A 13,050-nucleotide genomic window follows, 5' to 3' on the forward strand; every position below is an offset into this window, starting at 1 on the left:
TTGGTCTAATGTGCATGCTCTTTTACTTCACGGGAATATGCTATCTAAATAGACATCTTTTGACGTGCAATTTTAAAAAATTGGGCCTTTTGTGCCTACTTTTTCCTAGAGAATAACTCCTACTGCAACACTTGCCACTAGGCATGAGCATGCAGTCTGTATCCTTACAGCTAAAGTGGATGGCAGCAGAACATATGTGGAATCTCCATGCACTGGCCACAAGCTCAGTTAGCCAAGAAATTGATGAGAACCCCAAGCCATTAACACTGAGAAACTCAATTCAGTAAACAACACCTCTTAACTTTTTTGAAGCAAAATATTTTGCGGGTATTTTTTGTGCACTTTTAGATGCACATTATTTTTTCTTACAGCCTCCACCCCACACCTAGGTAAAGAATCCCATTTTTAGGACAGCAGTAATAAGTCAGAAGTTTTGAGTTAAACAGAGGAGTTGCTGTCACCCCCTCTGCGCATGGGATCCAATTTCCTCAAGCACCTGCTGAGGAAAGAACAAATTAGGTGCTGCCAAGAGCTTCTTAACTACTTCCCATGTCATCAATGGCAACAAGTTAGTCTGCTGGAGGTTAATGAACATGCTCTAATACCATAATAACAAATGCACCAGTCTATAGATGTTATGTGTATTCCATGAATTCTGTACGCAGTATGTGTTTGCATACAGGCAGGGCTTTCTAGGCTAAAATAACAATGGGTGATTAACACGATAATAGGAAGAAGGCTATACTCCATTGGCCGAAACCTGACACAGCCAACCATATAAAAGGAAATAGTTTGGATTGGCTAGTTATCCCTAGGCAGCTCAAGAAAGTATCCTCCTGGAGTCCATTCGGAAATCAAGGCTGTTAATAGAAAAGCAGCTGGATTTCTGCAGCACTCTTTCTTGGGAATCTATTCCGGCAGACGAGCACAGCACACATACATACACATGTCCTCTCAAACACACTGGCATACACATGCTGAGGGCTCCTAACTTTGAAAAAACAAAACAAAACAAAACACAAAAAACCTTGGAAGTGAAAAGTGGGATTGGGTGGTGAATGATTCATGTGGTCACATTTAAAACTTGAAACCTTCCTCTTCTTTAAAACTTCAAAGATTACTAAGTGTTGTGCCTTGTTCAACACTTATCTCTGTTTATGAGGGTTCCCTAAGTAACTAGCTAAAATGGACAATATTGCAGCTCAACTCTATTTCAAACCTTTAAAGTTATATTAAACACAGACAAAGGATTCATTTTTTTAATCAATTTCGGTGCTTCTGAAAGCTACTTACTAACAGATCTGGAGACAGGATGTCTTTGTTTATCCACAGACCCAGTGCGAACTCCTCCACACCATTTCACAAACTTATAAAACACTCCGCTTGACGTGACCACCCCTCAGAGAAGACGGCAGATTTCAGACTTCCTCTGAGTATTATCTTTAGCCTCAGCTGAGACACATGCATGCAAAAGAGCAGCTTAACTGAGGCAATGGTTCTTGTGATAGGGTACCCCGCCTGAGGTTAATAAATGGCCTCATACAGGCCACGAAATAGCTATAGCTAGATTAGCACCCAAATGTATATGCAAGAGATGGAAGAGCTGTTTTTTTGGCTCATTAATAATTCTCTTTAAAAGAATGTCACAAAACCAGACTTCCATTCTCAGTAAATGGGGATCACTAGTTTTAATACAAGGCTGTTTTATTTGGGGTACCAAATATCATCTTCTACTACCATTTTTGTGGGTGTCATGGCTTCACAAACATTATTAATGGGTCAGTTATCTCTTTTTAAAGTTTTGTCTTCACAAGTGGTACAACAAATGTGCCCACATTCTGAGGAGCTAACAGAGTCTAGGTGACAGCATCTAGGTGACATAAGAGACCAGATGAGCAGGCCTTCAGCTGAGACCTCAATCCCCATTAAGTCCAGATATTTAATTCTAATCTTGGCACAAAATAGTAGTAATAACAACAGAAGGTTCTGGTTTCTTTTCTGAAGTAACTATTGTTCCCATGGGTTTTCCAGACTGTCCTCCTTTAAATCTGGAAATGGTTTCCTGTTCAACAAAGAAAATATTCCTCCATTCAAGTGGATTTACAAGGGAAGAGAAGGGATGCGGGGGAGAACAAAGAGAGGGAATTGAATCCAAGAAAGTGTGCAGGAGAAAAGGAACTGAGAAAAGGAACACAATAGGGTCCATTCTTCCAATTTTCTATGCCACCTCCTTTGTTTCTTCAGTCCAAATAACCTAGGTGGGCTAAAAATAGTAACACCATTCAAGATGGAAATTTAATTGAAGTCTAATCATTTGCCATTGTCAATGTTAAACAAGCATTGTTTATGATAACTATGGTACAAAATAAGGATAAATCTGTGTAAGAGAAAGAGCAGCTTGAAATGTGACTCCAGCTTTACAAGGGGCAATGAGAAATCTCAACACTAAACAACCAGTCATGTTTCTCAAGACATACACATTCCTCTAGAAGACATGTTAAAAGGAATTAATAAAACGTATTCAAAACTGAAGCTCCCACACACAGAAATACATTCAGAAAAACATGAAGGCATTACCTCTGACACAATCATAACAGAAAAAAAAGGTCTTGAGCTTTACATGTCCAAGATACTGGAATGTACCTCCACTTGCAATGCTCATCTAAAAAAAAAAACTTAAGTCCTAGCCAAACCAAATAGCTCATGTAAAACTGTAAGAATCAAACACAAATTGATGTTAGAGCAATCTTTTACTACTAAGGTGTATTTTATCTATTCTTCTTAGTGATGTTCCTTGTGGAAGACCATTGACTTGACTTAAGATCTCCTAATAACAAATCCTCCAATGCAGATGTTGCCATGTACACAAGGCAAAAACTTTGTCCATCTGGAAAACTATCTTTGTTGACCATCATGATTGGATCCTAGTTAAGACGTCCTAGAAACAAAGGTTATCAATTCACAGATATTTCTTCCCAGTTGTTTGCCATACTAAAATGTAAGTGAGGAAGAAACAATACAGCAGTATTTTCAAGGGTTATGTGCTTTCTTTTCAGTCTTACGGATAAAAAACCCCCCAAACCACCAAGCAATTCTGAGTGGTTTCTGATCCTCATGTTGCTGTCTCCAACTGATTTTAAGCACAAAACCTCCAAAAATTCAATAGTAAAAAACTCAAAACATAACAAAATATTCGTACTCTCATTGTGGTGCTATATCCATTGTGCATACACAGACTTGAATACACAGAGTAAAAAGAAATTGTTCTTTTTCTCCTGCTCTATCTTTTTTTCTTCCCCAATATTTTCATTTTTTATTCATCAAGAGCTAATATTATTTTCTTCCTTTCATTCACTTTGGGGTTAAATCTTCATTTAAGGTTTTTTTCTGAAATTCCTTTAGGCTTCCATGCTCACTTCTTCAATTCAGAAAGTATAACTGCAGGTGGAGTGATTTCCGACATTGAAAGAAGTTACAGATTTTGGATGTCATCGTCATCTTTTCCACTTGCTTGGATTTCATTCTGCTTATTCTTATTTACTCTGAGATATACACCCACTACTTAAAATCTAATCTCCCTATATTTTCTTTCTGACTGTACCTTGTCCTAATCTTCAACAGCTTTTCTGTTTAAGAAAGAAAAATCAATAAGGTATTTAAAAAAGAAATGTAGCAGTGCTCAAGAATTGGAGAGAAGCAGCTCTTCTCTGGACATCTGCAGATTACTCTACATGCATTGTGCACTTAAGATTCCTCCAGTAAAATGGTATTTTACCTGTGCGCAGCATGCTAACAAGATGACAAGAGAGATCGTGTTCAACTTGCTTAGCTTTGCTATGAAGCCAATGAAGTTAAGTAAACACTATTCTTGAAATACAGAGATTTATCACCATTTAAAAGACAGCATAATTCTTTGAAAACCCCTGTGCTAGGCAGGCACAAAGGGCACTCATTGCCTTGAGTAACCTGAGTGAAACACCAATAGTTTCCATGTGAACTGATATCAGAATTCAGGTCTTGTACCTATAATGAAGGGTAAGATAATGAATTACTCCTAATAACAATATATCTATTCCTGGGATGCATACCATAAAGGTCTCTGATAGTAGCATATGTGCAGGCTGTAGTCACCTGTTGAAGGTACCATTTGCCATCATCACAAGTGCTGATTTTTCATTATCTTCTAGAAAGGAACTAAGACCTTTCCTCATGGTATGAAATTCAAAGCATTTACCTTATTGAAGAACTTAAAACTCTCCCCTGAGAGAACGAGTATGGAAGCTGTCACTGAAAAGAAAGAGTTAAAGCAAGAAATAAGAGCAGAAAATGGCAATGTATTCTGCTTCTGATAGTCGATAGGAAAGAAAAGGTAATACTTTAGGCTATAGGCCCAGCCATATGAAGAATTAGTCCTACCTAAGAGAACAGAGGTGTTTTAAAGAATTTAGATGGAAATAAAGGCCTGAGGAGGAGGAAGGAGAATGACCTAGCCAGAGCCCCAGCTGAACTCTCAAAAGGTATCACACCGAAGGAGGGATATTTCCATTCCTCATTCTTCTGCAGAATTCAGTGTGTGTGTGCCTGGAGGCTTAGTCACACATTCACCACACCCAGAAGGAACAATATCCATTTGTTTTACTAAAAAAGCAAAAATTTAAAAAAAAAAAGAAATTAAACTTTCTGTGGGATTCACTCAGAAGCCTGGAACGGGGCATTGAGGCCAGAGGGTGCTGGGGCAGGCAGTGCCATGATCTGAGCTGGCCATGCACAGCCCAGCTCAGCCAGACACTGCTGCCCCGCATGCCCCAGCGCTGAGCCGGAGCTCACAAGTCCAGCAGGGGACAGAGCCTGCACCAGCTCTATTGGAGGCATCTCAGTCTGCATCCTCAGGACGTACTTAGGGTCTTCTCTTACTGAGCCTCTGGTGTTCTAGTTGAATGGTATTTTCAGGTTCTTTTAATGCAGTAAGATGTGTTTGTGGGTGCTTTAATTAGCAGATTGACATAAACAGGCATCTACGGCTGGAATTATTCATTAGGAGTTGGGTGCCTAATTTCCTTAGATACTTTTGAAAATCTCACCCCATCATGTTTAATTAAAAATGTCAGATGATATCAATACTCAGATGTGTCTGCTGTTGGTCTCCCGAGAAGGTTTCCAAAATCTACTTCTCATTCCATCTGTTCCTGACAGAGGAAGGACTGACTTGGCCCATTCTTGAACCAAAACGTCAACAAATAATTTTAAAAGACTATAAACTGCAAATGATATTAATCTCCTGAGTAGGCTTCTGAAACCTTACTTGGATCTGCATGTTCCCAAGTATCTTGTAAGCTAAGAAATGGGAAAGCAGGCTATCTGTGAACAGTAAAGGAGAGCACGCTTGTATGTAACCTGCATTAGACAAGATTTTCCAGATTTGCTAAGAAAACTACTTATCTTGCAGGAGGGCCATGAGGCAGATCCTTTTAAAATCACTTTTAAAATCATACACACACACACACACACACACACATGCACAAGCATACACATATGCACACAGACATCCAAGCAGCCTCACAACGTTCACTCTGACAGACATCCATAAAGACAAGCTCTTTAGCACAGAAATTTGTTTTAGGTGAGAATTTGGGGGGTAGCGTGGAATTCACTACATTTTTCCTCAAAAATTCCTTTATCTTCCTGCTCATGTTTAGTCCCCTGGTAAGAAATAATCTCACTCCTCAAGTCTGACAGATCAGATTTTTTTGTTTGTTTTGGGTACTCAGCACCTCCTTTTTTCATGCAAATGCCCCAGCTTTTCCAGATCTGCCAGTTCAGTAGCATCAGAATTCATGGACAAACTCAATCCCCACCATTCAAGTGTCTCAGCTCTCTGTTGGTAAATCTAGGGCAGTTTTATGATAAAAAAATCTGACGTGCTGCCACTAGGAATCAAGGACCCTGCAAGGCTGAGCAACATCTAATTTTTCTATTAGCATTACTCTACCTTTCCTCCTGTTTTGCTGGGGTTTTTTAGTAGCACAAGTGATTTTATGAAGTGACAGTTTAAAAAAAAAAAAAAAGATCAGATCAGTTCTCAGTCACATTGAAGGTCTACATTTTATCCCTCAGACATCTTAAAATTCAGCTGTACTTACTCTGGGAACAGGGGATGTCTGGGTACCTTTCCTTTGGCCACTAGTCTCAGGTGTCAGGTCTCGGTGGTCTACCTGAATGTGGCTCTCTAGGTCTTCCGCACTTTCAAATTTGACACTACACTCTGGACACCTCAGACTGCCACACGGTCTTTCGTTCACCTCCTGTGGAGTCAAGCCCGAAGACTGTCCATTGGTGCTCCTGGTCATGCATCCAGCACACAGGCCATAGGGAAGGCCATTCACATCCAATTTTACCAAGTCCTGCTTATTCCGGAACTCCTTCAAGCACAATGCACACTTGTAGAGTTTTTGCAAGGCCTGGCCATTGGGCGATGAGGTTGCAGAGTTTCCTGCCAATTTCTGCATATGGAACGTCCCATGAATTTTCAACTCAAGGGTAGAGGTGACCGTCTGCATACAGACAACACAGCGAAACCCAGTGAGGGAGTTTCTGAGATCTGGATGCATCTGGCAGTGCTCGATAAACTCCTCCTCGCTCTGCAGTGGCATTTTGCAGATCCGACACGTCCCTGTATCCAAACTCTTGCTGTGAGTGACTTTGTGCTCCGTCAGGGTCAGGAGTGATGGGAAGCGTTCCCCACAGATGGGGCACATGTAGTGCTTAGCTGGGCCTCGATGGGTCTGCATGTGCTCTCTCAGGCCATTTTCTGAGAAAAAGGTCCTTGAGCAGATATTACACTTGTGGCTACCTTTGATGAATTCTGCTTTCTTCCTAGAACAGTCATCCTCCCCAGGCCTGATGTTATGATCTCTCAAACGATGGTTCTGCAAGAGGACCTCCATAGTATAGGCAGCCCCACAAATGTCACAGCCATACATGGGCTCAGAAGCATCTACATCATCCTCACTGGCTTCATGACTGTTGGAAGTATCTGGATTCTTCAATAACATGTTCTGGATATCTGCTCCTTCTGTCTTCTTATTTGTTGGGGTCATGCCATTAGCTGTACCATTCTCAGTGCTAGCATCAAAAACACAATGTTTTTCCCGCAAGTGCTTTTCAAGCAAGATGATGGCATGAAAAGCTTTGCTACAAAACTTGCAGTTGTATTTTTTGCTGTGGGTTGTGATGTGGCACTGCAGTTCTACCTCTGTGCTAAAGGTCTCACCACAGAAGATGCATTTGTGAGACTTTGATGGATTCCCCAAGTGACTATGCTTCACGTGGATCTGGAGATCCACCTCCTTCCTAAAATCCCAGTTACAGGCTGTGCAACGATACATCTTCTTTTCATTGCTATGCTTGACTGCCAGATGCACTTGGATAGATACCTTGGAATCAAAAACTTCTTGGCAAAGGGTGCAGTGATACAACACAAAAGTATGCATATCCAACAAATGCTTCTGCAAATCATCCACTGAAGAAAACTGTTTGTCACAGCTCTCACATACATAATGAGTTGAAGTTGTCATGTAATGTACGGTGAGATGTTGCAGAAGAGACTCCTGGGAGTCAAAGTCTTCTTTACACTGAGGGCAAGACTGTTTCCTCAACAGCAACTCCAAATGCAACTTTAAATGGGTTTGAAAACTTTCAAAATTTGAGAACTTTAGATCACACTGATTACATGGGTATTCACCATTAGACACTGAGTTTACACTAGCAGAAAGCCGTTGCCTTTTAGGGGAAGAGACTTCAACATCAGAAGAAACTGGACTCTGCTCTGCTTTTGACTTCTTATTGTGTGCCAGAGGAATGTTCTTGTGGTTTTCTTTAATATGCTTTGTAAGCTTCAGGATGGAGCCAAAAATGGGGGAGTTTGTGCAATAAGGGCATGAATAAACTTCCATAAAAGACTGTGTTGGCTGAATGACAGGGGAATCCAATTTTGAATTTCCTACATTGCAGTGAGTCTGCTGAATATGCTCAGTCAAGGTTGCTTCAGTCAGAAAGCCCATGGAGCACTGGTTACAGAAGAAAGCGTTGTTGCCATCTTGAGGGGTAGCGTTTGGGCCACAGTGAGTAATACGGATGTGTTCTTGTAAGCTATTGATATCTGCAAACATCTCTGGGCAGTAGTTACAGTGAAAGGCAGAAATGTTGCTAAACTGCATCATGGGATAGGCATGGTTTTTGTGCACCTTTCTCACGTGTTCATTCAAGTTGTACAGTGTAGGCATGGAATCAAGGCAGATCTGGCACGTGTGGCTTTGCTGAGGTTTGTCCGCATGAATGGTCTTCAGGTGGATCTCCAGAACAGCAAGGCTGTTGAAGTCGCGCTTCGAACAGTATGGGCAGCTGTAAGTAACTTTAGACCAGTTCTGGCCTTCCTCTCTGTCCACAGACCTGATTTTCTTTTGTCCTCTCAAAGGCTTTAAGGTTGAATCTGGGGTGGAACCTCTTTCCACCGATGCGCTGGAGTCGGGCGTTGCACTGCTCATGGACGCCACGCTCCCCAAGACTGGGTCAGGGCTGATGCTGTGATTGCTGGAGTCAGGTTGTCTGTGGCTGTCCAAGTGGCAATAGACTTCCTCCACTGAAGAAAACTGCTCAGGGCACATAGGGCACTTGTGTTTTTTGTTGGCATGGGCTTGATGAATGTGTGAGAGCAGCGAGTTTTCGTCTGCAAATACTTCAGGGCAATGAATACACTGCAAATCTGCCTTCTCGGAAAGCTGTGGGTGGCGTGTCATTACGTGCTTCTCCAAATCTTCAGTCTGACTGAATGTCTCTTCACAGTAATCACACATAAAATCATCCTTCTTCACCTCTTTCTCAGTCTTTGCCATATGTTCCTTGTTCTTTTTATGAGCTTGCATGTGACTCTGCAATGAGCTGGTAGATGAAAACCCACGTTTACACACAGTACACTTGAAGGGTTTGCTGGAGCTGTGGGTTTTCAGGTGAATTTTGAGGTGATCGCTGCGAGAGAACGCAGCCTCGCATTCATGGCAATGGTACTTTTTATCCCCTGTGTGAAGCTTTATGTGGCGATCCCTACTTCTCTTGTGCTTAAAAAGCCGGCTACAGTAGGTGCATTTGAAAGGTAGTTTGTCACTGTGGATCTGCTCGTGCCTTTTAAGGTAGCTCAGGCGAATGAAGGACTTATCACAAAACTGACAGGGATACGGCAGGCCAGTCCCCCCTTCCTCCTCCCCGATGCCGAGATCACACCCATCTCCTATCATCTGAGTGGGTGATGCAACATCTTTGCTGGAGGGAGATGAAGCCACCCAGGAGAGTTGTGGGTCGTCATCACCATCTGTAATGGGAAAGCAGAAAGGAGATTAAAAACAATTCCCAGTGCATCTGTGAAATAAGGACAAAGCTCTCAACAACACTATGGGCTTCTGCTACTACAGCATTAAAAAAAAACCCAAAACACAACAAAAAAACAACTAAAAAAAAAAAGAAAGATCTCTTGAATTTCAAAGGAGGTTTAAGAAATAAAAATATATTTGTACACATAATTCACAAATTTGCCAACATATAGCATTAATAAAAAGCATTTTTCTTTAGCAGGTTTAACCCCTGCTCACTGTACTGTAAAGCAATAAACAATGAATAAAGAAAGCAAAACACAATGTGCAATGAAGCAATACAAACATTTTGAAAAGCTACAGTGTTAAGTGATCACCTGTGATTTTGTGGGTCTTTTTAAACGCTACGTCAAGTTGATTTTAAGTAATGTCTCCATTAAACAAAATCCTTCAGTTCTGTCTCAAAACTGTAACAGAAGGAAAGGCTGCTCAAAAGCAGAGTCAAACATCTAGGTGAAATAAAAGCATCAGATTTGAGACAGCTCAAGAAACTCAGAGAAGAGCTCTGCACCATTACCACATTCATTCATATGAAAGGCAATGCCGCCTGCTTGGTACAAAACCAAACAAATTAAAAAAGCCCAGAAAATCACCATCGGAGATCTCAAGACATCACAAAAGAATCAACTTCAGGATAAACCAAAAATGGCCCAGCCTCTGTTGGAATAACTATTTCCTTTGCTCAATATGAGGCTTTGGAAAAAATTTTATAATTTGATATTACCATAGAGAAACACAGCACCAACTCCAGCAGCAAAACAGTCATTTTAGGAAAAATACATAAAATGTTGGCAGCTTTCATAAACAGAATTGTTAACAAGAAACAGAAGAGAGCGAGTTCAAATATCCTAATTCCAATAAATGCGGAGATGTTGAGCGAAGCAAAAATGCCACTAGTCCGATACAAAACTGAACCATGGAAAGAAGCAAAAATAAAATTCATGTAAACGAGGGAAGGCACTGACCACATATACGTTTGGAGATTCCAAAAAGGAACCAGTTCTCCAGATACATCGTCCTTATAAAACATTTAATGTTCCTACTTCAGCCCTTCCTAAAACAAACCAATAAAAAAATCCCCAACTGTGCGTGTAGGCTGCCACACGCGCGCTCCTCGTGCCTGCCAACTCCAGAGTCACCAGGCGGGGAAGAACACATGTACAGTGGAGAAGCTCTCCAAGAAAGGCTCGGCCAACGCGGGTGTCACCACCGTAAGAGGCTAGCTTGGGCGGCACCGTTTGCTTTGGCAAAGACCTTCTTTCTCACCCCAGGAAAAGAGAGCACAGAGCTACCTTGGAAAAACTAAACCAAATAATCACGCACCGATCAACTTTTCCCGCACGGCAGGGCTGCCTGTTTTCTGGGATGTGTGGGTTGGGTGCCCGCTCCCCTCGCCCCGCACGCCCCAGGGAGCTCCGCTCCACTCCCCCCTTCGACTAAACGTCCCGCTCCGGAGCGCTGCTGGACACCGAGAACGCGCTTCCTCCCGCTTCCTCCCGCTCCCGAGGTGCACCCCCACTCTCGGCGAGCACCCATGCTTCTAAGACGCTCCGGGTCTTTGTGCTCAACTACCCGCTCCCCCGAGCCCGGCAGAGCCCGAACCTAAAACACAGGTGACGAGCCCCCGATTCGCACGTCAACTTTGCCGAGGCTTCGTTCCCCTGCCCACCCCCCGCTTGCTCTCTGTGGCTGCCACAAAGCCTCGTGTTCCCCATCGAAGCCACCTCCGCTGCCCGCCCCGCTGCCGGCGCAGCTTCGCTCTGCCCCCGGGGAGCCCCCGTCCCGTCCCGTTCCCCCCAGCTCTGCCGCCAGCCGCATCCGGGGCTCCATCCCCACGGACCTGCGGCCACGGGCCAGCGGAGGGAAGGAGCCAGCCGGCTGCCAGCGCCTGGATTAGGGGCCCCCGGGAGGTGCCGGTAGCTCAGGGCTGGCCAATTCCCTCCTCTCGCCAGCTGGGCTCCTCCAGGGGAAAGGAGACAAAGGGGAGCAAGAGGGGGATGCTGGGCCTGAACTAGGGCAGCACATGTTGCGTTTGCTACCGCTGCTGCTGTCTACCGGGGGCGGAGGGGAGGCGGGGGGGTGAGAAGGGAAACAACAAGGAAAAGAAGCACACCGCCATTGTGTTATTTACAGCTTACGGGCTGTAATTAAAATAATTTGAAAAGTCCACTTTGCAGCAACTACTCTAAAATTACCTGCATTTTAAATACCTTCCTTTCCGCAGGCAGACTACTCGCGCCTTGTGCTGGGCAGCGGCACGCAGAGGAAGGACTGCACGGCAGAACTGGGAGCATTTAGAGGCGCTCAGTGAAGCATACAGCTTCAATGTCCAGCTTTGAAACTGTCGATGCAGTGGGCCAAATCCAGTGGTAACACAGGCTGGGCCAACTGCTTTAACTTCGTTACGTGCACATGTGCTTATGCCAGCCATTACACTGGCCCATGATGCAAATCGAACAAATCTTTTAGAAGGTCTCTTTTTCCTCTGAAATGAACCCATCTACCTCAAAATGCACTCTAACATTCAAACAGGGCCAGTCCCCCTCCAGCTGCTGCTCCTCAAACATATTGGGCTATTCAGAAAACAAAATCAAAGAAAGCTGGTATTACTTTGTGAGTGATGCACAAAGACGTCGCTGTGCTAATATAATTTGGATTTTAAAAAATCAACATTTCTCTGATCGAAAAGCTGGGTTTGTAATAAAAATGGAAGCATTTACATAGACAGCTGAAAGTTGTCTCCTTTTGGCAGCTTGATTTAGACCTTTCACTGATTTTCATGTTTAACTTCTAGATTCTTTTTATTGCACCGTTTTCTCATACTTTCACAATTTAAAAAGAATTAGGGAACTTTAAGCCCCAGAAACAACCTACCTTGACTTCCTTACAAACAAGATACTAAATTACTAAAGGCCTAAACTGAAGAAATTAGGGAAAACTCATTATCATTAATCTCTTTATGGAATGAAAAATAGCCTTGTTAATTTTAACTTGCCATATTAAATTGAAGAAAAGACCTATAATGAACTGAGAAGGAAATTCTAAGGTATTTTACCAGAGTCATATTTTAGTGGGAAGATATATTTTAGATGTGGTGTGACATGTCTGGCAATGATGGTTAGAATAATAATTCTACATTAATGCAATCAAAGGAATGTAGCAGAATGAGAAAAATCACTTTCAAAAGAAGATTAAAGTCATTAAAAATGGCTAATCCTGCAAAGTGGGACTGTTCTAAAATGGAGAATCACATGGCTGGTGCAAGGCTTTTGTCATTTGCGCGTAAGAGAATCAAAACAAGTATTAAAAGGGTAAGAAAATTCAATAAAAAGTTTAACTAGGAAAAAAAGAGCATTAAGGAAGCTTCAGGATGTCAGTAGTCCTCAGGATATATGTGCGGGTCATGAAGCTTAAAGGGCCAAACTTGATAATCAATCTCAAAGTGGTACAGTAATTTAGCAACTTAATGTTCAGCACATTTACAGGACTGCAAGCATTTATCATCATAACTGAGGAGCTAATTCCAGCCTCAATGTATTCAATTAATGTATTTTTCCTTCTAATAAGAGCAATTTGGCCAAACTGTGGTATAAATCATAATTCATTCTCTGTTTATCTTCCAGATAAC

At 42.4% G+C, this 13,050-nt stretch overlaps 1 protein-coding gene across 5 annotated transcripts in view; it reads right to left on the bottom strand.

The window, feature by feature from the left end:
* Positions 1-13,050, bottom strand: part of ZNF423 (zinc finger protein 423) — a 238,121-nt gene that overhangs the window by 91,903 nt on the left and 133,168 nt on the right. For all 5 annotated transcript variants that reach the window (XR_011326528.1, XM_069793619.1, XM_069793621.1 and 2 more), the window contains one exon: positions 6,141-9,364. Coding sequence is in view for 4 of the 5 variants with exons in the window: in XM_069793619.1 (XP_069649720.1) it covers positions 6,141-9,364 (3,224 nt within the window). In the remaining variant the exon portion in view is untranslated. The remainder of the gene's footprint in view (positions 1-6,140; positions 9,365-13,050) is intronic.

This window comes from Haliaeetus albicilla, chromosome 10, assembly GCF_947461875.1.
Source record: "Haliaeetus albicilla chromosome 10, bHalAlb1.1, whole genome shotgun sequence".
NCBI classification, from domain to species: Eukaryota; Metazoa; Chordata; class Aves; order Accipitriformes; family Accipitridae; genus Haliaeetus; species Haliaeetus albicilla.